At 38.0% G+C, this 27,976-nt stretch overlaps 1 protein-coding gene across 1 annotated transcript in view; it reads right to left on the reverse strand.

Annotated features, from left to right (window-relative positions):
• Window positions 1–8,943: 8,943 nt before the first annotated feature.
• The window catches only part of FAM91A1 (family with sequence similarity 91, member A1), a 49,308-nt gene continuing 30,275 nt past the window's right edge, over window positions 8,944–27,976 (reverse strand). The window contains exons 16-24 of the mRNA XM_011949273.1: window positions 26,213–26,361; window positions 24,778–24,912; window positions 24,549–24,662; window positions 19,027–19,099; window positions 18,138–18,287; window positions 16,015–16,119; window positions 15,366–15,489; window positions 14,022–14,091; window positions 8,944–11,876 (exon numbers count right to left, since the gene is read on the reverse strand). Coding sequence (XP_011804663.1) covers window positions 11,691–11,876; window positions 14,022–14,091; window positions 15,366–15,489; window positions 16,015–16,119; window positions 18,138–18,287; window positions 19,027–19,099; window positions 24,549–24,662; window positions 24,778–24,912; window positions 26,213–26,361 — 1,106 coding nt within the window. The 3' untranslated portion in view covers window positions 8,944–11,690. The remainder of the gene's footprint in view (window positions 11,877–14,021; window positions 14,092–15,365; window positions 15,490–16,014; window positions 16,120–18,137; window positions 18,288–19,026; window positions 19,100–24,548; window positions 24,663–24,777; window positions 24,913–26,212; window positions 26,362–27,976) is intronic.

A 27,976-nucleotide genomic window follows, 5' to 3' on the forward strand; every position in this document is an offset into this window, starting at 1 on the left:
ACCTTCTTCACAAGGCAGCAGGAAGGAGAAGTGCCAAATGAAGGGGGAAGAGCCCCTTATGAGACCATCAGATCTCATGAGAACTCACTAACTATCACGAGAACAGCATGGGGGAAACTGCCTCCATGATTCAATTACCTCCACCTGGTCTCTCCCTTGACACGTAGGGATAATGGGGATTATAATTCAAGATGAGATTTGGCTGGGGACGCAACACCTAACCATATCAGTCTCTCTCGCAGCTTCCGAGGTTCCCATAAATCCCTGGCGTTCCTTGGCTATTGGCAGCACAACTCTATTCTCTGCCTCTGTCATACACAGCCTTCTTCCCTGTGTCCCTGCGAGTCCTCTCCTTTTCCTTCAAGAACACAGTCATTGGATGTAGAGCTCACTCTACTCCAGTCTTAACTAATGACATCTGCAAAAACCCTATTTCCAAATAAGGTCACATTCTGAGGTTCCAGATGGACATGAACTGGAAGTGGAGGCAGGCTGGGGGTGGGGTGAGGTTACATGACTCTACCCCAATACTGCAACATTTTATTTTGTAAAGACCCGAAGCGAGGAAACAATCATGGCCTCAGCCGGGAGAGAGTATTCCAGACAGGGAAAAGAGGGAATGCCAAGACTCTGAGTGAGTGGGTGCCTGGCAATCCCTTTGGAAAGGAAGTGAATAAAATGGAGACTCCTCCGGGTTGCGCTGTGCAGAGTTGTGGGGATTCGAGGGAGAAGGAAGACTCTACAACTTCCCCATCATCACCACCTCTCCATCTGAAATTAGAAGTAATTTTCAGAATAAATCAGGTAGAAAGAAGAGGCAGAGGATGCTGAGTAGACCAACAAAATGGCCCACCTTAATCATGCCACCCAAATCCGTTCAAGTCACTTTCCGAGAACGTTCCCATGGTATCCTACATGCAGACACTCCCGGGATAGGGCACTTTCCCCTGGAAGTGTGTTCACCATCAACCTGTCCTGTTAAGTCCTGATGTTCTCCAAGTTTCCAGGTGAACTCACCAATGGGTTAACAAGACTGGGGAAGGAGTGGTAGGGAGGTGAAGGGAGTGGAAATATAAATGAATTCTGCTTAAGAAAAATCTATGCTAGGCTCATGCAAATTGAGAAGTCCCTGATAGAAACGAGGGTTAAAAAGTGAAATACTGGCTGGGCACGGTGGCTCATACCTGTAAATCCCAGCACTTTGGGAGGCCAAGGCAGGCAGATCACAAGGTCAGGAGATCGAGACCATCCTGGCTAACATAATGAAACCCCATCTCTATTAAAAATATAAAAAACTAGCCAGGCATGGTGGCAGGCACCTGTAGTCCTAGCTACTCAGGAGGCTGAGGCAGGAGAATTGCTTGAATCCCGGAAGCGGAGGTTGCAGTGAGCTGAGATCACGCCACTGCACTCCAGCCTGGAAACAGAGTGAGACTGTCGCAAAAAAAAGAAAAGAAAAAGTGAAATACTGCCACCCACCGGAAGAGAAAAGGCTGCAAACGGAAGGAAGGACAGAGATGAGGGCTTCCCAAGCTGCTATAATCCCCAGATCCTAAGCTGTCAACAGAAACATTGGCACCTTGCCAGAGTCCTCACCCCAACAAGCCAGGGAGTTGGACGGTGACATTTTTTAAACCAGCGATAAGAGATAGAATTTTTTAAAAAAGTTTAATCGGGTAATTGTGCCCTCTTGGTACTTCTCTTGGTTGATTAACAACACCGTTGTAAATCAATGGTGTTGCTCGAAGAACAGAGAGCAGCAATAATGTAAAGATACATTGCTATTTCAAACTTCTGCCTAGAATTAAGTGGATGCCTGCTTGGAAAACTAAAACTATGCATTGGTTTCTCTCTTACGTAAAACAGACAAAAACAACAAAACACTTTAAAGAGACTTAGAATTTACAGAGCTTTATCCCTTTTCTCAGACACTAAGAAAAATCACACATTTGATGATTTAAGCCTAAACAATGAGCCTCGAAAGATTTATTCAGACCAAAGTTCATTATACTTTAATCTGGAGACTTTTGTATTAAGAAAATGAGCGACTCATTCATAGACTTTATTTTAAAATAGAACAACTTTTATTTTATTCTGTTGGGATTAGGATGCCACTAATCTTCAAGATCTTTGAAGACAATTTACTTGGCTGGAGCTCATAGAATACAAGGTATATTAATAAAAAAAATTTTCTGTCAACTTTTAAAGTACAAAATACTTGATATATTTTTTAAAACTAACTTAATTTTCCTGACTAAATTCTAACTTTATTTCTGTAAAGTGGAAAAAGCCAGAGATCAAGCTTCACATAGAGTATTCTAAATTGTTTCAGGTGTTGACGTGTGCCTGTGCATTTCTGTTTTTGTATGTGGGTAGGGATCACTGGGGGAAAAGTGCTGCATAGAAATGCACCAAAATGTTTATCTCTGAGTAGCAAAATTATGGTTGATATTTTCTTCCTTTTTTTTTCATTTTGCAATTTGTCTATACTGACTGCTAATTATTTCACAGTCAAAAGAACTCTGTAACTTAACAAGCTTTCTAAAAATAAAAAACTTAAAGTAATTGTGTAGGCCATGGCTGATGGCAATTTTTAAATATTTGCACATTCCTAATTGCTGAAACAGCCAGAATTGAAGGTGAACAGTTCTCAAACATTTTGGTCTCAGGATTCCTTTACCAGCTTACGAATTATTGATTATCCCAAAGAGCTTCTGTTTGAGTGAGTTATAACCACTGTTATTTACTGCACTAGAAATTAAAACTGAGAAAATGTGTTAAAATATTTAATTTAGTTAAAAATTACAAGAAACCCATTACATCACGTTACCTAAACAACATATTTTATGAAAAATAACCATATTTTCCAAAGCAAAAGTAACTTCATGAGAAGAACAGCGTTGTTCTACATCTTTGCAAATCTCTTCAATGTTTGGTTTACTAGAAGATGGGGATTCTTATCCACTTCTGCATTTCATCTGTTGGGATATGTGATTTTGATTGACATATGTGAAGAATATCTGACCTCATAACAAATATGTATTTGTAAAAGGCAGGAATAATTTAGTAACCCTTTCAGATAACTCCGGATCTTTCTTTCTTCCTTCCTTTCTTTCTTTCTCTTTCTTTCTTTCTTCTTTCTTTCTTTTTCTTTTTCTTTCTTTCTCTCTCTTTCTTTTTCTTCCTTTCTTTCCTTTCTCTCTCTCTCCCTTTTTTTTTTTCTCTTTTTTTTCAGAGTTTTGCTCCTGTTGCCCAGGCTGCAGTGCAATGGTACAATCCTGGCTCACTGCAACCTCTGCCTCCTGGGTTAAAGCGATTCCCCTGCCTCAGCCTCCCAAGTAGCTGGGATTACAGGCATGCACCACCATGTCCAGCTAATTTTGGAATTTTTTTAAATTATACTTTAAGTTCTGGGGTACATGTGCAGAACATGCAGTTTTGTTACATAGGTATACACATGCCACGGTGGTTTGCTGCACCCATCAACCTGTCACCTACATTAGGTATTTCTCCTAATGCTCTCCTTCCCCGAGTCACCCACCCTCCAACAGGTCCTGGTGTGTGATGTTCCCCTCCCTGTGTCCATGTGTCCTCATTGTTCAACTCCCGCTTATGAGTTGAACATGCAGTGTTTGGTTTTCTGTCCTTGTGTTAGTTTGCTGGATAAAGAAAATGTGGCATGTATACAACATGGTGTACTATACAGTCATGAAAAAGGATGAGTTCATGTCCTTTGCAGGGACATGGATGAAGCTGGAAACCATCATTCTCAGTAATTTTGTATTTTTAGTAGAGACAGGGTTTCACCACGTTGGCCAGGGTGATCTCGAACTCATGGCCTCAGGTGATCCACCCATCTTGGCCTCCCAAACTGTTGAGATTACAGGCGTGAGCCACCACGCCCAGCCGGATATTCTTTTTTTACTACACCACTGTAGGGTCACTACACATTCATGTCTGTCCCAGGCCAAAGGTGGGGTGGAAGGGAAGTCTACTCACTGAGGTCACAGGGCACCCAGGCTGATGAGGCACCCATCATCTTAAATGTTGCCAGTCACCTCCCTAGAGGGAAAGGAGAGTTCTAGAGGATCTCATATTGGTAATTCAATCTTTTGTCCAGAAATGACACCATTACTTCTACTCCTACCATAGGAATCACTTGGCCACATCTAACTACACAAGACTGGACCACCTACCATGGCTCAGGAAGGGCAACAATTGGAAATAGTTGGCAACTAGTCCTAATGGCCATCACGACTGTATTTCAAACGAATTTTCATGATTATATATGTGTATATACATATATATAACAATTAATTGTTGGAAAAGGTACCCAAACCGAAGCGATCTGATAAAATTAAAGCCACATCCTTTGCCCTCCCAACTGAATCGAACACCCTCCCCAGAGATAACAACGCTAGTGTCCATGAACTCTCTCAGTACTTACTCTATTCAAGACCAGATTCACCATCCAGCAGCAACAAGGGTGGTTATCTGGCAACCTCCCACTGTTCATTCCTTCAGGATTGGCCTCAGCTTTCCAGCCTGGGCCAGTCTTCCCAGGGTAGTCCCCAGCCAATGACTGAGCCAGAGGAAAGAGGATCCAAAGAGAGTAGGAATGAGATGGGCACTCTATGTCCAAGCAGAAGGCAGAGAGGGCCAAGTGGAAGGTAGAGACAGCCCACAGGCATGCCATCCCACAGGCATGCCAACCCTCTGATCCCGGAGGCTCCATCCAGCACATCCACCACCCCAGTGCCAGTGGCTTTCTCTGAGAGTGGAACTGCTGTCCCCCGAGGAAAGAGGAGGGAAGGAAGGTGGCGAGCCTGTGCTTTCCTTAGGGAGCCCTGAGTCTCCAGGACAGGACTGCCCTCACAGGCCGTCCTAGTAGGAAGTTTATTGGTGTGGGAGGTCCACATCCTGGTCCCACGGCTCTCCATGCAGACTCTGCTCCTTCCCTCTTCCTTCCCAGACGCTACTCCCCAGCAAACCTCCCGCACTCTTAACTCTGTCCCAACATCTGCTTCCTGGAGAACTCGACCTGTGACAGGAAGAAAATTAGTCCATGTCGTATCCAGAAAATATTTTATCTCAGGTTGAAGATTTTCTTCTGACTCCATTTACAGAGTTCTGGCAGGAGGTTTCATTTTTATTTAGTAGTCATTACCAGTTTTCTTTTTAAATCTTCTGGGGTTGGTGTCATCCTTTAAAAAGTCTTTTTGTATGCCAAACCTATGAAAAACAACACGTTTCCACTTTTATGTTAACATTTTAAAATATTTAAACCTTGATCCCTCTTTAAGTTTTTGGTGTAAGGATTGTGGCAGAATTCCCCCTGTATTTTCCCCAAATATCTGCCAGTTATCCCCAAACCAGTTACTAAATGATCCACAGACATTCCTGGATACCAATCTGAAATGCCACATTTGGATTCTTGTGTGTTTAGTTCTGGTTTTTAGTTTTCTGCCTGTATCTGAATAATCTGTCTGTATCTGAATTAGTACCATACCGTTTAATCACTTTAGGCTTATAATACATTTGATTACACCTGCTGGGATACTTTTAGATTTTTCTTTTACCTTTAAGTCTCCACTGTTTCTTCTTCCAGGTTGAGCTTTAGAATCATTTTGCCAAGTTCCAAAGTTGAAAGACGAAAACAAACAAACAAAAAACCACCCACTGGTATTCTGAAGGAAATTGTGCTTAATTCATAATATATTTAGGGGGCATTGATAACCTGACAATATTGAGGCTGCCTCTCAAGAACAGTTCTGATTTTCTACACATTCAGGTTTTCTTTTTTTGTCCTTCAGGAGTGCTTGAAAGTGTTCCTCAAGGATATCTTGCAAATTTCTCACTAAGCTTCTTGTCAGGTGCTGTGATCTGAACGTGTCACCCCAAAATTCATACATTGAAATCATAACCCTCAACTTGATGGTATTACGAGGTGGGGCCTTCAGAAGGTGATTAGGTCATGAGGGCAGAGCTCTAATGAGTGAGATTGGTGCTCTTATGAAAGAGGCTTGAGGGAGTTCATTTGACCCTTCCACCGCGTGAGGACACATTGAGGAGATGGCCATCTATGAACTGGGAAACAGGACCCTCATCAGACCCTGACTGTGCCAGAGCCTTGACCGTGGACTTCCTAGCCTCCAGAACTGTGAGAGAAAAATGTTTGTTGCTTCTAAGCAACTGTGGACTTTTGTCTACCTGAACTAAACTGAACAAACTAAGACATCCAGTATTTCACTTTATTTTATATTTATGCATGGGTACATATTTATTGAGATTTTTGTTCTATTAAGATGTTTTTCTTTCATTATATATATAATTTTTGCTATTAAGGTAGCTGTTTTCTTTCATATCAACAATATAACTGGCTACTTACTGAAGTCTCTGTTTCTAATGTTTCAGATAACTTCTGCATCTTCCTAGTACACAAGTATCTGGAAAATTGTAGTTTTTCTCCAACCCTTTAAATGTGACTACCTCTTATTTTATTCTTTTGCCTAATTTCATCAGCTACTAATTCCAATGTTACATGCCTAGTAATGGTTTGGTGGGGATATTTGTGCTTTTGTGTCCTGGGAGACTACTGATTCCAGAAATTCAGAGTTAAAAATGATTCTGAATTGTTTACAGAGTAAACTATGTGGTATCCAAATTTTGCCTTAAAATAATCTAGTGGTTGGGGAAATAGTATTGTGTGTATGTTTATACACAAACATAGATACACATATAAGTAGTCTGTTTTGTATATATGAAATGAGGGGGCTACACATGAATCACTGTGGAAACTGGGTGATGGAATGCATGAAGCTTCACTATACTATTCTCCCTTCTTTTGTACATGTTCCTTAATAAAAAGAAATAAAAACATGAGGCTGGGAGGATTTCTGCTTTGAAAATGTTTAAGAACTTTCTGCTCTTCTCCTCTTGGCAACCACCCACTAAAACCACAAGGAGAATCATAAACAGAAACAATCACTGATAAAACTACGAGGGGTTTGTAATCCAAACCACAAGACATGAAGACGGAAAGCAGATACCTTCAACTGGAAGATGGCTTTGCAGAGCACAGGAAGAGGAATTTAGCAGAAAATAAGAGTTCATTATTAAGAGCATTTAATTCCCTAAATCCCACCTCTTCTCCATCCAGCTAGGATACTAAGGGAAAGCTGAACCAGAGAGGCTGAAACGGAGTGAGGCACAGGACTGGAAAGTGAAAACACTGAAGCTGTACCTGTGTTCTTTTTAAATTATAACATGTTTTATATGTATGTGTGTATATATATTAACGTTTAAAATATATATATAATTAAAATATAACATGTTAAATTTAAATTATAACATCCATTTAATGGATGGTTACAGTATTTTCTAGTTTCTAGTGCTCCCAGCTGTGCTGGGAGTGCTCCTTACTGACATGTAGGCTTGGGTACAGACTGCGGAGACTTCATTTCCCTCCCCAGATCCCAGAATTTTGTAGCTGTTCTTAGAATGCCTGGAAAAGGAAGCCAAAGGCTCCCTCCTTGATGTCTCCCTTAGCCTAGGAAGAGCACAAATACCCCGCATTATACCATTCTTATGGACATCGCCTGGACCCATGTGACACCTGCAGATTGTAACAGCTGGGAGCACCAGAAACTAGAAAATATTGTAACCATCCATTAAATGGATGTTATAATTTAAAAAGAACACAGCTATAGCTTCAATGTTTTCACTTCTGAAGTGTATCTAAATATCTACATATAAATGTAACACAATCATTTGTTCATTCTTCTATTTTATGTTCTAAATTTTTAATCGATTTTTTTAGAGCTGAGCTCTTGCTATATTGCCCAGGGTAGCCTCAAACTCCTGGGCACAAAGGAGTTCTATCTTCAGCCTCCTGAGTAGCTGGGACTACAGGTGCACGCCATCATACCCGGTTCTCCTTTCTATTGACTTTTGGATTGTTTCCAACGTTTTGCTACAATTACACATGATGCTGCTACTTGCCTCTTAAGACTTTCTTAGGATCAGAACTGCTGGACCTCAGGATATGCAAATGCTCAACTTTACAAGATTATGCCAAACTGTTTTCTACAGAGCTTAAACCAACTTATAACTCACCAGCAATAACAATTTATAGCTCTCTCAGCTCCGAGAGTCTCACACATGTGTATATCTGGGGATCTATCTTAGAGCTATTATACGGTATATGCCTTGAATCAGTGACCAGCAAATGGTGCTGCCTCTCCAGGTATTCTCCATAGCCGGAATACACAGGCTCAGCAATAGAAATGGGAGGATCTTACAGTGGAAAAACCTAGCAAATACCATCTTACCCAATAAAGAAACATCACCAGTGATATTGACATCATGTACCCTATGATATGTTGTACTGGTGGGAAGGGCACATCACCTTTGTAGTATCCTTTCTGATAAAACATAGCCTCAATCTGATCACACGGAAACATCAGACAAACCTACATTGAAGGACGTCTTACAAAATAACTGACCGGTACCCTTTCTAATGTCAAGGTCATGAAAGACTGAGAAACTGTTACATACATTGGAGGAGATTAATGAGGCACTGATGACTAAATTCATGCAATGTGGTATCCTGGACTGGGTCTTGACAACAAAGAGACATCAGCGGGAAAACTAGTAAAAGCCAAATCAAGTATACAGTTTAGAAAATACTAGTACCAGTGTTAATTTCTGAGTTTTCACAGACCTGCCACAGTTTACAGAAGGTGTCCATATTAGGGGAAGCTCAGTGACGGGTACAAGGAACATCTATCTTTGCCACTTTCTGTAAATCTGAAATTACTACAAAATAATTAAGTTTTTTGTGGGTTTTTGTTTGTTTTGTTTTTTTTAAGTACAGGAAAGCCACAGCACCAAATCATGGTTGTATTTAAAATTAAGACAGGAACTTTCAGAAAATTAAACACATTTTCATAGTAACTTGATCAACACCACAATTTATTTGTAAACATGTTATATGTGTCAATAATCAAATTGACAACACTTTATAGATTTCATTGTATAATATTAACATCCTAACAGAAAATGATCCACTGTACTCAAGTTACAGTTTGGTATTTTAAAATCCTTAAATACAAATTGTATTTGAAACACTGAACACAAAAAAGAAACATGAATGGCAGAGAAAACTGAAAACATCAAGTAAAAGAAACCAAGATTCCGTCCCCCAGCAAGAAATATAAAATCATCTGATTACACAATTTAAAAAAGAAATAAAAGGAAATCAGATATTTTTTAATGATATAAAGTTGCATTTCTTCAAACCCATTTTAGACGTGAAATTGTACCATATTAAATTCTATATCTTTTTTGATATTTGTTCTTTTTTTTCTCTTGGTTTCTAAAGAATGTTTGCCAGGGTTTAAATTACATTAAAGAAGTGGGGAAAGAAAGGAAGGAACGTGGTAAAAAGTCAAATGAAATTAACTATTTGCAAAATAATTGGATATAAATTTTTCATGAAATTTCTTTGGCAAGTAACAAAATCTGCATTTTCAATTTACCTTTTTGTTGAAATGGATCAATACTTGTAAGAGTTAAGAGATTACATGAGTTAATGTATAAGTAAAACAAAGCCAAATTCACAAAGCAAAGCGCAAATATCAGTTTTTCACATTTTGCTAAAAGCTCTAAAAATGCACTCTCCCTCCTTAAGAGTACGAGAGGTCTTCAGCTCGGAATCAGATGACTGCTCTTGCCTCATTCAACACAAGAAACCAGAGGGGACCCCAAGGTTTTTCAGTACTTTCCCTAAAATTCATGATCACTATTAGGTTCTATTTCTTCCTCCTTTATCTCTCAAAGGAAATATAGCAGCAAAACACTCCCATATTTTAGACTTTAAATTCACAAACAACTGGGGTCACTGCCAACAACTACAAATGTTCAATTGTTTATTAGTGTACATGTCATTACAGTTGGTTTAGATGGTTAATATAGGAATAAATAAAATAACTACATTCAAACAAAGGAAATTAAAATGAGATTAAAGAGCCCTGATCAAAAAAAAAAACACTTACAACTTTCAGCTGAAAAACTGTAAAAGTTACACACATACATACCTAATGGCACTAGGAATGTACAATATCAATTATTGGAAAAATAAGTGAGTGACTCAGAGTCATAAGAAATTATTTAATATTAGTATTTTTTCTTTTATAGACAAACATAACATACACATGGTTTCTACCTTTATAAGACAAAGTAGAAAAACCGTTACTGCATTTACCTCAAACACAGCACTGACTGTGCCACAGATACCATGGTCCAAAATATTCAATTCTATAGATAGGCCATGGTATTGAACGCATGGTTAAGTTTTAGGAAAGGCATATATTTCCAGAAGTAAGTATGTTAAATACACAAATATCTATAAATAACAAAAAGTTATCAGCAAAAACGTTTAGGTTATAACATTCCCAAACTTCCTAACATTTTAAGTGTTTTAGATATATGTTGTCTGACCAGTTCGTTTGGTTACAGTTTTAAACTAGCAAACCATTACCCTACAGGAGGAGCTAAACTAAACTATAACACTGCACAAACTTCCCAAGGAAGGTAACTTGAAAAGTCTAAAAAGTGATTCCAATTATTCTAATTAACACTTGAGATGCTAAAAGAATCAATGACTCAAGAAACACTTTGAAATAATTCCATTTTTCTTTATCATTTTCTAAAAAAGTACTCACACAAATTTAAGATCCAGATTGCTTAAGAGTATGTTTTCAAAGTAGGTTTATCACTAAAGCATTCTGATCCAAAGACATAGTCTTAATGCTTCCAATATGTAATTCTAACCTAAAATCACAATCCTTGGTTTGAAAACATCGAAGCTAAGAAACAAAACAATAAATCAGGGTGAAAATGTGCAGCAGCTATAGCTACAAGAGTGGAAAATAAACTCTATTTTTTTCATAAAGACTCTATGAAAATATAAAGCCCAAAGTCAGTGACAACAGAAGCCCACATATAAATGGTGTTTAAAAATAGAAAGTTTTCTAAAGCGTCTCATGAGATGTCAATGAATAGTCATAATCTGAGTTAAGACCTTAAAAATCAAGGTTAAGTTATTACATAACTATGCTGATTTACATACCTTCTACAATGTCCAACTGACATACATAATTTACAGACACCCACAGGAATTCATAATGCCCTATCATATCATCTCTCAATACTGGATGTTTATTGTTTTATAGTTTTACTACTTTAAGTACCAAGAAGCCTTTTCAGAGGAAGAGTTCCATCTCTTCCCTTGATCCCCCAAAGTATAGGTAACAAAATATAAAATTAAACAAGATTTATGTTTGATAAACTAACATACAAAATTACCATTGCAATTTTCATAGTGACTGCTTATAAACATAACAGTCATCATAAAGCCTATAAAGTATATACTTAGTTTTATAAAAGAAATGCAGATTGTCTCAAGGTAAAAAACATAGTGCTGGCTGCTAAAAAGCACTTTGTTGCAATAAGATGTGCAATAATGAGCAAAACTTCAGAAAACATGAATATGTTCCCCAAACTTTTTAATATTAGTTAAGCAAGAATTGCACTGCAGCAGCAGGATGCTTTTTAGTGGCTGACACTATAAAGCTAACGTTAAGAAAGAAAAAAGGCAGAAAGTGTGAGCAACAAATGGTGTAACCAAATTATTGCAAATGGAGATTAGCAATAAGAAGTGAGGAAGGTGACCGTCCACTCCATTCTGATAAGACACCATCTTTAAATATTAAGTTTTTCGCAGGAAGTGGAACACCCATATCAGCATACGATGACTGTGAAAGCAAACTTGAAAAACCAGGCTCTGTGTGAATATCCAATGTTGAAGCACCTTCCTAAAAGATCAAGAAACAAGAGAAATGATATTTAATACTTTACCAAAACCACTTAACTTATGAGAAAGAGAGACCTTGATTACCTGAGAAGTGTTAATGGATTACAAAGCAGTCCAGGAGATGCACAGATCTACACTGTGAGCCCAAAGCAATCAATGACAGGTATGAATATGTGCAAAAATGACTAGCAAAGTAAAACTACAGTAAGTCCTTTTAAATAGAAACAAGAGGCTATGAGACTGTGGAAAAAGCCAAAGTTCATTTTTAGAAGACCTGACCTACCCCAAAGTGTTACCTAACAGGAGAAAAGTCTCTTTAAAAAAAAAAAAAAACTTAACAAAGGCCAGGTGCAGTGGCTTGTGCGCCTGTAATCCCAGCACTTTGGGAGGCTGAGGCGGGTGAATCACTTGAGGTCAGGAGTTCAAGACCAGCCTGGCCAACACGGTGAAACCCCTTCCTACTAAAAATACAAAAAAAATAGCTGGGCATGGTGGCAGATGCCTGTGATACCAGTTACTCGAGAGGCTGAGGCAGGAGAATGGCTTGAACCCAGGAAGCAAAGGTTGCAGTGAGCCGAGATCGTGCCACTGCACTCCAGCCTGGGCGACACTGTCAGACTCCATCTTGGGGAAAAAATAAACAAACAAAAAAACCTTACAAAACACTAAGCACCAGAATAATCCATCTACTCCACACTTCTCAGATTCATATACTCTGCACAGATCTCTCCCCAGGACTCCAGGCTCAAACATCCACCTATCTGACACTTCGTTTCAGATGCTTCCCCATGCACTCTATACTTAGCATGCCCATCACTGAACTCTCAAATTTTTCCCTCACCTCTTCCTCCCCAGTCTTCTCTATTCACATATCCAGCTAATCAAGAAACACAAGAATCATTCATGATCCCTCCCCTTCCTTCCCTTCACAGCCCTAATCTTTTCCTCACATTTAATCACCATCAAGTTTTATCAACCTATCTCCAAAATATATCCAAATTAGTTTACTTTATTATGGCCAAGGCCTTCACTGCCACAACAGACAGCCCAGTATTGACAGAATTTTGAAATTTTTCAATTTATTGCATCCTTATAAAACTTCCATTTTTGCCTATTTTTATAAAATAGTCCATCAGAAATAGCATTTCTCCCCTGGTTAAAAGTCTTCAATCATTTCTCTTTGCACTCAGTGTAAAATGCAAGTTCTCTAACATATGCCAGAAGGCCCTGCACACCGTGCCCTGGCCCTCTTCTTCAACCTCACTTCTTGCTTCTACCTCTCTTTCATAAGGTTTCTGCCACACTGGCCTTCATTTGTTTCTTTGTTCACTGGACATTTCCCAGACACAGGATGTACAGATCTAAGTTCTGCCGGAATATTCTTTTCCAACTTTTTGGATTTAGCTTGTATGTTATCCTGTACCTACTGAAATTAGTTCTACCTGCAGACTTCATCTCAGTTGGCTCCTTCAAAGTACTTATTAAAATCTTTTAGAACTTATGTATCTTAATATTTATCTGATTACTGTCTCCCACAACACTCTAAGGTCCATTAGTATTTTACACATCACTGTTTCCACAGCAGTCAGCAAAGAGTCTGGCATAGGTCAGAGTCAAGCATTTACCAACTGAATGAATGAAGTAAAACTCCAAAATATTGATTTCATAATGTTGAATCAGATATTCTGAATAGAAACATTCTATTCTAAAAGTTTACCTATAAATCAAATCTAGAATATTCTTTCTTTCCTTGGGGACGGGGGGAAGACAAAAAGTCCAGAGCACTGGCCTTCGCTGCCACAACAGACAGCCCATCCTGGCAGCGGAGACTCACTTTAGTTATTGGGAAGTGCACTATAACCAAAAACTGGCACCTAGCATGGTACACGGCCCATAACAGACACTTAACACATTTCTGTTGAATAAAGCACCAGCACAGAACAAAGAGATCAAGCTTTGGTCTCCAAAGACCTGGCCAGTGAAATGTGCAAGTAAATTAACTTCCTGAATCTCAATGTCTTCATTTGTACAATAAAATTAATGTTTATTTCATATCTTGCTGCTGTGGTGATCAAAAACAAACAGAAGTGTTGTGCATACTTAAAGCTCTGTACAAGTACCATTTGGACTTTTTGGTTTTTGTTACCTGGAATGAGTGAACAAAGTTAAGGACTTGCAGAGAGAGTTTTCTACTGGAATGTAAGAGGTTTTGAAGGCTGGAAAAAAAAGGCAAGAAAAAGTTTAAACATAAAGGCAAGAATGAGTTTCTCAGAAGAGTTTAATTTTTAGCAATTTAAATGCATCTATACATCCTGACCAATCACAAAACATTTTAAAAAACAATTTCAATGTTTCTTATCAATGAAATTTTTGCTTGTTTTAACAATAGGGAGTAGTCATACATCAAAAGTCCATTTTGAAATAAAACATATAATGTAACTGAAATCAAAGTTATTGTTTTAAAAAAATTCAACTATTAGTAAACACAAATGTTAAATGAAAGAAAACTTTTCAAATGAAGATTCAGGCACTCTGAGGAATGACAACTACGACATAACCTTCAAACAACCAAAGTAATTGCAAAAGACAGCCTGATAACAGATTAAACACACACCAACCCACCTAAATATTTTTCAAATATGTAAGTCAGTAAAAATTATAGTGGTAATCTTTAAAGTTCTATAGTATTTCCATTTTTTATTTATGTATATTATTTTGTTTTCAGAGAATAGACGTTGAAATTGTCAACTGAGTACTCTTCATTTTCTGATAAAAGCTACATTACGCCACTTAAATGAATTATTGTCCAACTTCATTTTCTGAAATAAGTCAAGAAGATATTGACTTGTGGATTTCACCTCTCCAAGCCACCTATCGTGACAATTAGATTCCATTATATTCTTTCCTGCTAACCCAGTTTGCCTCAGAACCTTTACAACATTGCCTCTTAGCAGCTACTCACAACAGATATGTGCTGGCATGTAAGATAAAACCTACATGTCATCTTTAAGGAAGAATACATATTCATTTTAGAAAATGTAGAAAGTGAAGCAAATTTTGTAAAGTCACCATAATTCCACCTCAAAAACCAATCACTATTAACAGAATATAACATGAGTGTGTGTATGTTAGGATTGAGACAAATGCAGAGACATTTTCTGCAGACATACATTTTTTAAAACTTAGGTTCATACTCCACATCGGCATGCCCATTCCACCACACCCTCACCTCACCTAGATTACTAAATAAATATAATCAAAACATGTGCCCAAAATGTTTGCCTGTGACTAATTTCTGATCTAGTGAAATTTAATTTTGAAAAATACAGCAAAACCCTTAAACTAGTGATCTCTATTCAATCAACAAATATATACAGAACAATTACTGTGTTCATGTGTGGAATAAAAGAAAGTAAAGATATAGTAACTATTCGCTGACAACTTAAAAACTGATATGAAAATATGACAGTGAATATAAGCAAGCCCTCACCTCTCTTTTCTGCAAAGGCCATGTGTAGCAATTTTCCTACAAACTTTCCGGTTTAATTCAGAACTGAACAGTGGAATTCCAAAGCACAGCTCAAGAGGAACCCAATCTGCTTCTGTTGTGGCACCTAAGAAAGGATACATAAATTTACTTTTTTATCATATATATCTACTTATATATATTATATATAACTGACAAGGGTTTCTTAACCTGAGGTTCATAGATTACTCCTGCCCCACTGATATCTACCAGTGGGCTTGGCAGGGGAGGAAGAAATTGGAAGGGGCCAGTTAATCTCTAAACAGGACAGGCATATTTTGGGTATAAACATGTCTGAGAAGGTACACAGCTTTCATCCAATGTTCAAAGTAGTCATTTGCCCAAAAAAGAGTATTGCAAGACATCTGTAAGATGAGAGAATGAATCAAAACATTTACCACAGGAATAAGGTTATTAATAAGTTATTTTCAAGTCATAATTTTATAATACTTGAATTATTTTTCTAAGTATGTAAAAAGGCTTCCTAGAAAACTCTTATTTAAAAATCTATTATGAATAATAAAAACAGACAAATGGCATGCAAATATCTTAACATAAAAGTTAAACCTCAGAAATTAGTCCAATAAAATTGCAAAAAGTTTTAGCACCATACCAGAGGTTTGCTTCGTTGCTGACTCTATAGCTGCTTCCTCAATGACCATTTCAAATGACTCTGTACTCCCATTTACATCTGAGCCAGAAGCCAAATCAGGTTCTCCTTAAAATTAAAGTACACACACAATATTAGGATTCTAGCAGTTAGCAGAAGCTGCCAATAAATCAGTCTTAACATGGAAAAGACTTCAGACAATAATAATGATGACAGAAAGAAAATGCATAATCCTTGGCTTAAAGAAGTGGTTTTAAACAGGGGAGCAATCTTGATCCCCAAGGGACATGAATGAAGACACGGATGCTATTCAATGAATGCTAAACATCCGACCATACACAGGACAATCCTCCACAAAAAAGAATTATCCAGCTCAAACTGCACATAGTGCTGAGGTTGAGAAACCCCAGCCTAAAGAAACCAAAATTCAAAAAGAAGGACACAAGTTACTGAAGCCATTTGCACCCCTGTGGAAATACATAGCCTGATTATGTTATTACTCTTCAAAGTTCTTTTCTGACTTGTATCTTTAGCACAGAAGATCCTCCAAGACCCCTCAGACCTTACCTACTTCTCTACTCTGATATTCTACTACTGTACAACAAATTCTTTCTTTTGGCCACAATGAACTACTGTTTCCTAATTCCCTCTGCCTGAAAGGCTGCCATCCTCCAAAAACACATTATCTTTTGTCTACCTAACTCTTCAATTTTCAAAACTCAAACTTCACCTTCTCTAGGAGGCCTTCTCTGTGCTGTGTTAGCGCTTTATGCAGACCCCATCATAGTCAGTAACACCACACTGTATACTGACTCATGCATCTCCTCTCTAGGGTTTTAATTCTTGGAACAACATTGTCTTTTTTATTTCTTTTTTGTGTGTGTTTGTAGAGACAGGGTCTTGCTATATTGCCCAGGCTGGTCTCAAACTCCTAGACTCAAGCAATACTCCTGCTTTGGCTCTCACAGAGGACTGGGATTACAGGCGTGAGCCTGTACCTGGCCTGGTCTTATTAAATTGCTCCAGTACCTAAGCAAGTATTCCATAAATGTTTGTGGAATGAATGACATAAAAAAGGACAGCTGTAATAGACATACTTTGAAATGACTGCTTAATTAATAGTCCTCTTCTCTAGAAAATGCCCCTACAATATTTGGCAGTCAACTATTTGGCCAAAGACAAATGAGATGGGGTAAGTACCTACCTCGACGGGAGCCAATCCAATCTACTGGATGGCAAGTAATCAATCACATTTTCTCAGAATTTCAAACTAAGAGGCTCATGAAATACTGTCAATCAATGGGAGATAATGAAAGATCTCCCAAAGTCAATGGACAAGAACTGGCACCATGACAACCCAAACCACATATATGCCAATATTATGCCAGAGCAGAAACAACTAGTAAGCATGAGAAGGTGATTTGGAAATGGATTTTCAAATTAAAAAAAAAAAAAGTAAGTGGTATCTAAGAAAAATTAGCTATTGTCAATACGTAGGACAGATTGGAGATAGAAAGGAGAGGCCGGAAAGGCTAAGCAGGGAACGGTTGCAACAGCAAATGTTAAAGGTTTAAACTTCAAGACCCAGACAAGAAGAGCAGTCATAGAGAATTTAAAATGAAGAGAAAGGGGATGAAATGGACATGAGAGACTTATCTAAAGCCTAATCCACAGAACTTGGAAACTAACTGAACATAGTGGAAAAAAGGAAAGAATGCGACAAAGGTAAGATTTTAGACCTAGATAATTAAGACAATGGTGCCTTTTGACAGAAAAAGGTGAAAGGGAAAACTATTAAGTCAATTTTGGAAACATTTGTATAAAGAGACTAGAGTTTTGAAACCATCACCCTATAAAGCTAACTTAATGCAAAGCCTTATAAACACAGATATGACAGTAAAGCGCCCAAAAACCCCAAACCATTCTGTACCCCAATCCTATTTTCTTCATTTGAACAACTGATATTTGTCCAAATGATGTTCTAAAATATTTCCTCATGCTTCAGTGAAAGAATATTGAGTATTCAATAACTCAACATCCTCACAAAGGTCTGCAGCTTTTCATATAACACTGGGTTAAACTCAAAACCAATTATCTTAATTCAAAGAATCCAACTATTGGCTAACCTCTCTCATCAGAAGCATCACTGAGTTTTCTATTTGCAAGTTGGCTGGAAGCATTCAACATGGTGACATATCCACAGAGATGCTGTAAGTCCACTCTGTTCCTTAGTATCTGCAATGCTTTATGAACACCCATATTGACATGAGTGAACTCTACGAACAGAATGGACATCACATTAGTGAACAGTTTCTAATAACACGCCAACAGCTTAAACATACTTTATTAAACAACTCTTAGAACTACTTTTATACTTTAATACATCATAATTGATTCCAATAAAGAAGTATATAAAGTTGTTATTCTTACTGAAACTAAAGCTAACAATGTACTTGAAATCACATGCCTAAATTAATTGTATCTTAACTCAAGTTCTCATAAATATGTGAACTTATAAAAAAGAAAAATGCTCTATATTCAAATATAAAGAAATCTCTTTTTTATAATTCACACAATAATCCCCCATGGCAAAGGATCTACTAAGCAGTTTTTGAGATTTTATAAATTTTCAGATCCTGTTGTCACTATCTGCATCTCCAGGTAAACAATTATTTTTTTTCCTTAGACTTTATGAAGTATTAGACAGTTGTGTGAATGATAAAAAAGGAGAAATAGAGAAAAGTCTTCCGTCTAGGCAGATACCTACTTATTCTCTTTACTCCCAAGACAGACTAGTAGTCTTTCAAAAATCCTAAATGGGTCTTATTCTAACAGTTCTTTGTGGAGAGCAAAGCACACGACAAAAAACTACCTTTTGCCAACACTCTTTAATAGCAAAGAACCTAGAACCTAAAAATTTTAAGATTTCCTGCCATGTTTTCCACCAAACTGTTGACATGAGTAATAATTTAAAAAAAAAAAAAAAAAAGTCAATAGATACAATTCAAAAGGTACCTCCTTGTAGTTCTGTTTCATCAAATGGAAATGGGACATGGACAGTTTCTCCTATCCCATGCAAACCATGCCCCTAAACATAAACAAAAGTTAAAAGGTATACAAGAAACCTTCACTTCCAATCACTGATACTCAAAAGTAAATAAGATTGTGTCACATAATAGTATATTCCATATTAATACCTCATCAAAATTCTTTCAACAATTTTCTATTTTTCTACAGCAAGCAGTGATAATCTTACATGTGTAATAACCTACAAGGCAATGTTTCTCAAATTGAATGTATAGGCCAATGCAAAAAAAGGAGGCTAATTTAACAGGTAAATCAGGTGTTAGCCAAGTGAAGAGTGAATGAGACCAAGTTTATTCACACAAAGGTTAGCTAGAGTTCTAAGAAGGAAAAGTGGCAGAAGAATCTCCATAATCACATAGCGTACCACAGGTTAAGAGTGCAAAACTCAAAAACCTGCCCTGAAATAAAATATATTCAGAATTACTTGCTACAATATTATAATTACATAAAATTGGAAACAACCAAAATGTCGACCAACAGGGGACTGGTTAATTAAATTAGGAGACATAACTTCAGTGGAGGTGCATAAATGAAAGAAAACTATGACCTGCAATGGAAAGATCTCCAGCTGCTAAATGGAAAAGGTAAGGAGCATATCTGTGTGCAGATACTTGCATATGCATAAAGACACACTGGAAGGATACAGGAGAAATGAACAGATGAAATTATCTGATTTGGAAGAGAGATGGGGAGTGGAAACTTGGTAGACAGGGTTAGCAGGGGAGTAATACTTTGTTTTTTTAAAACAGAGTCTTGCTCTGCTACCCAGGCTGGAGTGCAATGGCACAATTTTGGCTCACTGCAACCTCCACCTCCCAGCTTCAAGCAATTATCCTGCCTCAGCCTCCTGAGTAGCTAAGATTACAGGCACCCGCCACCACACCCGGCTAACTTTTTTTTGTATTTTTAGTAGAGACTGGGTTTGTCCATGTTGACCTGGCTGATCTCAAACTCCTGACTTCAGGTGATCCACCTGCCTCAGCCTCCCAAAGTACTGGGATTACAGGTGTGAGCCACTGCACCTGGGCTCTATACCTTTTAATAATATTTTATTTTTGAATCATGTGAACGTACTATTAGTTCAAAAATTAAAAAATCTGAGTCTACCCACTTCACTCTCATGTTGCAAATGGTAACTCAGTTTCATGTATCACATTCAATTAATATTGTTCATTTGAGTTTTGTTTTAAAGCTTTGCTTATATTTAATTCCAAAATTTGACTTGAATTTGTAGTTGTGTAATAACAACAAGCATGAAGAATTTAACAACGTCTACATGTATTTAGAACTGTTATAACAGAAATTTAATACTGAGGATCTGTAAATTTTTCCCTTTAAGAGAGACCCATACATTATTCAAGTTCAAGAAACCCTGATATATCCGAAGGAAAGCATACTCTTTCCGTTGTTTCATATAACAATTTAAATATATTTCTCAGAGCTTTCTTTGATTCCCTAAACCAGATGGCTACAATAAATTATGGTTTTAACTAAAAATCTTAAATTTGTAACACGTTTAAAATTCCAATAAGGTAAATTTATTTCCATCAAATTTAATTAAAAAGGCATTTTTCTTTAGCAAAAGCAAAACTCCTTAATAAACACTTTAAAAACAGTACTGTCAGCCTGGTGTGGTGGCTCACACCTATAAGCTCAGCACATTTGGAGGTCAAGGCAGGTGGATCACTTGAGCCCAGGAGCTCAAGACCAGCCTGGGCAACATGGTGAAACCCTGTCTCTATAAAAAGTTAGCCAGGCATGGTGGTGTGAGATTGCAGTCCCAGTTACCACGGAGGCTAAGGCAGGAGGATCTCTTGAGTCTGGGGAAGTCAAGGCTGCAGTGAGCTGTGATCATGCCACTGACTTCAGCCTAGGTGACAAAGTGAGACCCTGTCTCAAAAAAATAAATAAAAACAGGTACTGTCTGCTGATTTGGTTGTTTTTCTATCCATATTTTGCATTAGCCCCCACCCAAAAAAAAAAAAAAAAAACACCTAATTTAGCTTGACCTACAGAGTACCACCTACAGAAATGACCTTGGCAACCACCACTCTCATTTTACTTTATTCAAAAAAAGATTTGTTACTATAAATTAAGACAGGGTTTCACTATGTTACCCATGTTGATCTCCAACTTTTGGACTCAAGCAATTCACCTCAGCCTTCCAAAGTGCTGAAATTACAGGTGTGAGCCACTACACCCAGCGACCCTTCATTTTAAAGGTAAGGAAAACTGAAGCTCATAGAATCACCCATTGTTCCTTCACTCTACTTCTACTGCCACTACTAACACAGTAACATTTTCTGAGATCCTCTCATGTGCTAAACACAGTGCTCAAGTCATTCTTTTCAAAAACCTTAACAAGATAGGAACTTTATCTCCAGTTTATAGGTAAAGACACAAAAGGTATTTAACTTGCCCAAGATTACTAGTAAATGATGGAACCAAGATCTGAGTTTAGGCAGTCTGACTTAAGTCCATGTCTAGCCCATTCTATGATGCTATCTCCCATGACTACCCCATACTACATATTTTCCCTAGCTAATTTCATCCTCTCATGGTTTCAACTACCATCTACCAGCTGATGCTGACACACTTCATCACTCTTGTCTAACCTCTCATTTGAATTTCAGAGTATTTCCAATTATCACAGGCACCACATAAACACAATGCATCAACTGCCCCATAAATGTGCTCCTCCTCCTGTGTTCCCTACAGTAGTGGTATCACCACCTCCCGTGATATCACTACCTCCCATGTTCCCTAGAGTAGTGGTATCGTGGTAACACCACCTTCCGTGATATCACCTCCTCCCGTGTTCCCTAGAGTAGTGGTATTACCACCTCCCGTGTTCGCTAGAGTAATGGTATCACCACCTCCCGTGATATCACCTCCTCCCGTGTTCCCTAGAGTAGTGGTATTACCACCTCCCGTGTTCGCTAGAGTAATGGTATCACCACCTCCCGTGATATCACCTCCTCCCGTGTTCCCTAGAGTAGTGGTATCACCACCCTTCTACTGTCACAAGCCAAATACCTCAGAATCTTTCTTCCCTCTTCCCATCTCTTTCTCAGATACCTGATCAATTCTACTAATTGTATATTTGCAGTAGTTCTTAAATCCATTTTTCCTTTCAATTCTTATTACCATGTCCTTGATCCAGGCTATCTTTATCTCTTATCTAAACTACTACACACAGTCCTAACCGGTCTTCTTGTTTCAGGTGTCTCCCCACTCCCTTCCATTCTCAATATCATCCCAAGGTTGATTCCTAAAACACATTTGACCATGTTAATCCCAGTTACCCCCCTGCAATTGCTACCATCAATCTACAGGTCAACGTCTCAGCTCCACAGAACACTCAAGGCATGTGGCACTGCAGGGCCCACCTACTTCTTCAGACTCATCTCTGACCATAACTCCCTCATGCTCCAACTCACCCCTCAAAAACACTGAACAGCTATTGCCCCTGGCATGCTATGTCACTTCATATTCTTATTTATTTATTCCACAAACACTAACTGGACAACTACTATGACCTAAGCACTGTGCTGGGCACTAGAAAAATAGCAGCAAATTAAAAAAAAAAAAAATTCTTGCCCAGAGATTTAATCATCCTGACCCCTCCTTTTGTATTCAGCCTGGGTCTCACTTTCTCTAAGGAACCTCCCCTAAGCCCTTCTCCTTGCCCCAAGGCTGGACTGGATACTTCTTTTTAAGTCTTCCACTATATGTAATTCTATTCGATAAACTGAAACTGAGTGCTTATGCGCCTTTTCCCACCATCCTTAAATTCCTTGAAGATGGTAGGCCCTGTCCTATTTGCATATTCACATTAATTAGCACAAAATAAGCACATTCAATTGTTAAGATGAACTGACGAAATCTTTACAGAGAACCTATTATGTGCCAGAAAGTGTGCTACACATTTGATACGTACATTTTCATTTCATTCTCTCAATTCTATGAGCATAAACTGCCTACCCTACCATTAGTGGCTATTATTGTGTTTGTTATTATACAATAGATATTGGTATCTCCACGTTATAGGTGGGAAATAAAGTGTAAGCTTTATCACAAAAATGCCACACAGCCCAATAAGCACATGCAAAGAGGCTCAACATCATTAGCCACAGGGAAAACGTAAATCAAAACTATAATGAGATACCACTCCACACCCCCTAGGGTGGTTATCATCAAAAAGCCACATAATATCAAGTGTCTGTGGGAATGTAAAATGACGCAGCCACTTTGCAAGACAGTCTGGCAGTTCCTTAAATGCTTAAACATAGAATTAGCATATGACCCAGTAATTCCATCCCTATATATATATAGCCAAGAGAAATGAAAACATATGTCCACAGAAAAACTTGTACACAAATGTTTATGACTGCATTCTTCATAATGGCCAAAAGGTGAAAACAACCCACATGTCCACCAACTGATGGAGGAATAAACAAAACATGGCATATCCATACAATGGAACATTATTTGGCCATAAAAAGGAATGAAGTATTGATACAACAACACGATGAACCTTGAAAACATTATGTTAAATGAAGGAAGCCAGTCACAAAAGACCACATGTTATATATGATTCCATGCATATAAATGCCCAGATTAGGAAAATCTGTAGAGACAAGCAGATTAGTGTTGTTTAAGACTGGGGGGAAGGAGGGGAGTAGCAGGGAGAAAATAGAAGAGTGATCACGAAAGGATGCAGGGTTTCTTTCTAAGGTAATGAAATGTGCTAAAATTGAGTGTGGTGATGGCTGTACGTATCTGTGAACACACTAAAACCCACTAAACTGCACAATTTAAACTGGTGAGTTGTACAGCACGTGAATTATATACTCAATACAGTAGTCCCCTTTTATCTGAGGTTTTGCTTTCCATGGTTTTAGTTATTATCTGTGGTCAACCAAGGTCTGAAAATAGCTGAGTATAGTATATAACAAGATATTTTGAGAGAGACCACATTCATATAACTTGTATTACAGTATGCTATTTTCTTATTAGTAACTGTTAATCTCTTACTGTGTCTGATTCATAAATGAAACTTTATCATAGGTATGTATGTACAGGAAAACACATACTATATATAGGGTTACTATTGGTGGTTTCAGGCATCCCCTGGGGGTCCTGGAATATATCCCCCCCAGATGGGGAAACTACTGTAAAGCTATTATTAAAAAAAAAAAATCATTGTCACGCAGCTAGCAGAAGTTAGGCTGCAATGCAAACCTGGGTCTAACCTCAAAGTTCATGTTATTTCTGCCACTCCCACACTGCCAAAGGGCCAGGACTAAAATCCACATCTCTGATTTTTTACATTCAATTTTATAAATTTCAAATGACTGATATTTTATTACAACTCAATATAGAAAGCTAGAAAAATTATCTTTATAATAAAAAGTCAAAACTGATTATTTCAAATAAGATGAATGTACCTGAATTAAAACTGCAGAATGTGTTAAAGCATCATTCAACATCGTGAGCACATTTGAGGTAGGAACTACTCCAGGATCATGACCCCAAGATGTTATTAGCAATCGATCATAACTCTATTGAAAAGAAATTAACAGGTAAAATGGCATTCAGAAATAAGGAAAATATTAAGAAGTTATCTAGCGTACTGCTCATATACACAAAAAAATCATCCAAACCTCACACACATACCTGAAATATATCTGGCAGTTTTCGAAGTCTTGTACCTTTGGACAATAAAAGGGATGGTGGTCCCTGTCCAGTGATATGATAAATGTACAGTTTAAACCAGACAGAGCTGACTTCTGGGATAGCTGGTCCAATATGCTACAATCATAGAACAGTTAAGATAAAGTTATAATAAAGTGTTACATAAGTGACCAAGAACAGTCTTACAAACAGCAAATCCCTTCACATAAAGGTTAACTGTAATTATCCTCATGAAAGTAAATTTTAAATGTTTCATTAATAGTTTCAATTTTATACTGGAATTAAGAAATTATGTCTTGTCACTTCAATTAAGAGAATGGACTCTGGAGAAGGCTGCCTAGTTTGGAATCTTGGTTTTATCCATCCAGCCTTAAGCAGCCTTTATCCATATCACCTTAAGAAGATTACTTAAGCTCTCTGTGCCTCATTTTGCTCAATCTATAAAATAGCAATAAAGAATCTACCTCAAGAGGATGTTGTAAGGTTGTTGAAAAAGCTTAAAATAGTACCTGGAATATAATAAACTTGATATTAAAGTGTTAGCTATTATTATCATTAATCACATAGAATTTTCACAAAAGGAATCACCTACCCTTCCATCCATTTTACCATTTATTTGGCAGTTCATGGATTCCTACCATGTCTGGAGGTTGTGTTAAAGAATTGGAGGAGGTTGGGGGGTGTGCACAAAGAATTATTTTAAAAAGGTTAGTTAGATGCAAATCTCTTGCTGAATATTAAAGACAAAATTGGTGTGAAGACAGGATCCTCACTGAGGCAGCTAGAACATAGGCAAATTAACTGTGTACAAGAATCCCTTCCTTTCTGCTACACCATTAAACCCTGCATTATCTAGGAAACCAGGTAAGATGTAGCACTGAAGAACAGCAACATAATCTCCACTCTGAAAATGGCACAGGCCACAACTTCCTTGTTAAGTATACATATGAATGCAACTGATATATATATATATTTATCTTAAGTAAAAGTCCAGAAGGAATTTTCACATATAAATTATACAGTCAGCCAGAGTTCTAGCTTTCAAGCACCATCTTTTCTTTTCAGCTTATTCAGAATCACAGCCCCACTTCGAAGACATTTAACTTTTCCTAATTAAATTTATCTGATCCCTCAAAATGATGCCAGCTTCCTTTTTGGAGCATCCTAAAACCTTCCCTTTAAAATATTCTGTAAATGAATAAATTTTAATCTAATGTGTCACAAGTCACTAGGTGATACATATATAAAATATATCAATCACACTCCACAAATTGAACATATCATCTTATAAAGACATAAAATACAAAATTGCTTTCTATGATTCAGTGATTTTAATAGTTGGTATCTGCAGATAGAGAACAAAACAAAACTGACGGGACTCATGACACTACCAAGTGTCCTCCAAGTAGGTCTTTACCTGAGGGGTGCAGCTGCTGACAGGCCGGATTTCATTGGTGAGGGGAGCCATGGAAACAAGCAGTGTGTAATTTTTGTTTAGAACTCTGCTGCAAGTTGCAGGGTCCAGACCAAGAAGGCTTTCACAGCGTAAGAGATCCAGAGGAAAACCTGAGTTATGATCAAGCACACACAGAGAATAAAAGACTGACAGTGTGAAACAAAAATGCTGAAGATGCAATATTGATAACCGACTTAAGATTTTAAATTTTCTTTTTAAGGTAGAGTAACTCTATTAAGAAGTACCAAATTTCCTAGGAGACCACCAAGATACTTTAAGATGCAAAGCTAAAACATTTTATTCTTTGGTCTAGACAGACAATCATCTACTTCAGGTTACTTTTTACTGCAACAAGATGTACTTGTTTTATCGTACTTCCTCTCTCCATCCAGAGCCACTCTACAACAGTGGCATACCACTGACCCTCGAACAGAGGAGTTACAGATGCTGATCCCTGGCACAGTCAAAAATCTGTATATAACTTCACACTTTCCAATGACTTAACTACTAATAGCCTACTGCTGACTGGAAGCCTTACCAATAACATGAACAGTTGATTAATACATATTTTATATGTTATATGTACTATATGCTATATTCTTACAATAAAGCTAGAAAAAAATCATAAGGAAGAAAAAATATATTACTATTAAGTGGAAGTGGATCATCATAAAGGTCTTTATCCTCGTCTTCACAGCGAATAGGCTGAAGAGGAGGAAGAAGAGGAAGGGCTGGGCTTGTTGTCTCCGAGGTGACAGAGGCAGAAGAGGTGGAAGGGGAGGCAGGAGAGGCAGGCATGCTCAGCATAACTTTATGGAAACACACTGTAAGTTCCCTCTAACTTTCTTGTTTCTTAATGTATCTAAAAATGTCTCTATACAGTACCAATTCTTTTTCTGCCATCTGCTTTAGTTTCAGTGTCTGTATCATAGAAGAGTGCACAGAAGTCAAAAGCAGTCTTGAATAATCAGAACCCTGCCAGATGCTCTAATGTTGATTTGTTTTCTGGCACTGCTTTTTCTATGTCTTCCTCATTGTCTGGCAGTCATTTGGAAGCACCCATCTCCAACAAGTGTCTATCTATTAGCTCTTGAATTTCAAGACCCATATCTTTTTTTTTTTTTTTTTTTGAGACGGAGTCTCTCCGTCGCCAGGCTGGAGTGCAGTGGCACCATTTCAGCTCACTGCAACCTCTGCCTCCCAGGTTCAAGTGATTCTCCTGCCTCAGTCTCCCGAGTAGCTGGGACTACAGGCGCCACCACCACGCCCAGGTAATTTTTGTATTTTTAGTAAAGACAGGGTTTTACTATGTTGGCTAGGATGGTCTCTATCTCCTGACCTCAGTATCTGCCCGCCTCGGCCTCCCAAAGTGTTGGGATTACAGAGTGAGCCACCACGCCCAGCCAAGACTGGTATCTTAAAACGCTTCAGGCTGGGCACAGTGACTCACGCCTGTAATCCCAGCACTCTGGGAGGCCAAGGTGGGCGCATCATGAGGTCAGGAGATGGAGACCATCCTAGTCTACATGGTGAAACCCCGTCTCTACTAAAATACAAAAAATTAGCCGGGTGTGGTAGCACATACCCGTCGTCCCAGCTACTCGGGAGGCTGAGGCAGCGGAATCGGTTGACCCGGGAGGCAGAGGTCGCAGTGAGCCAAGGTTGTGCCACTGCACTCCAACCTGGATAACAGAGTGAGACTCCATCTCCAAAAAAAAAAAAAAA

This window comes from Colobus angolensis, unplaced genomic scaffold, assembly GCF_000951035.1.
Source record: "Colobus angolensis palliatus isolate OR3802 unplaced genomic scaffold, Cang.pa_1.0 Scaffold295, whole genome shotgun sequence".
Lineage (NCBI taxonomy): Eukaryota > Metazoa > Chordata > Mammalia > Primates > Cercopithecidae > Colobus > Colobus angolensis.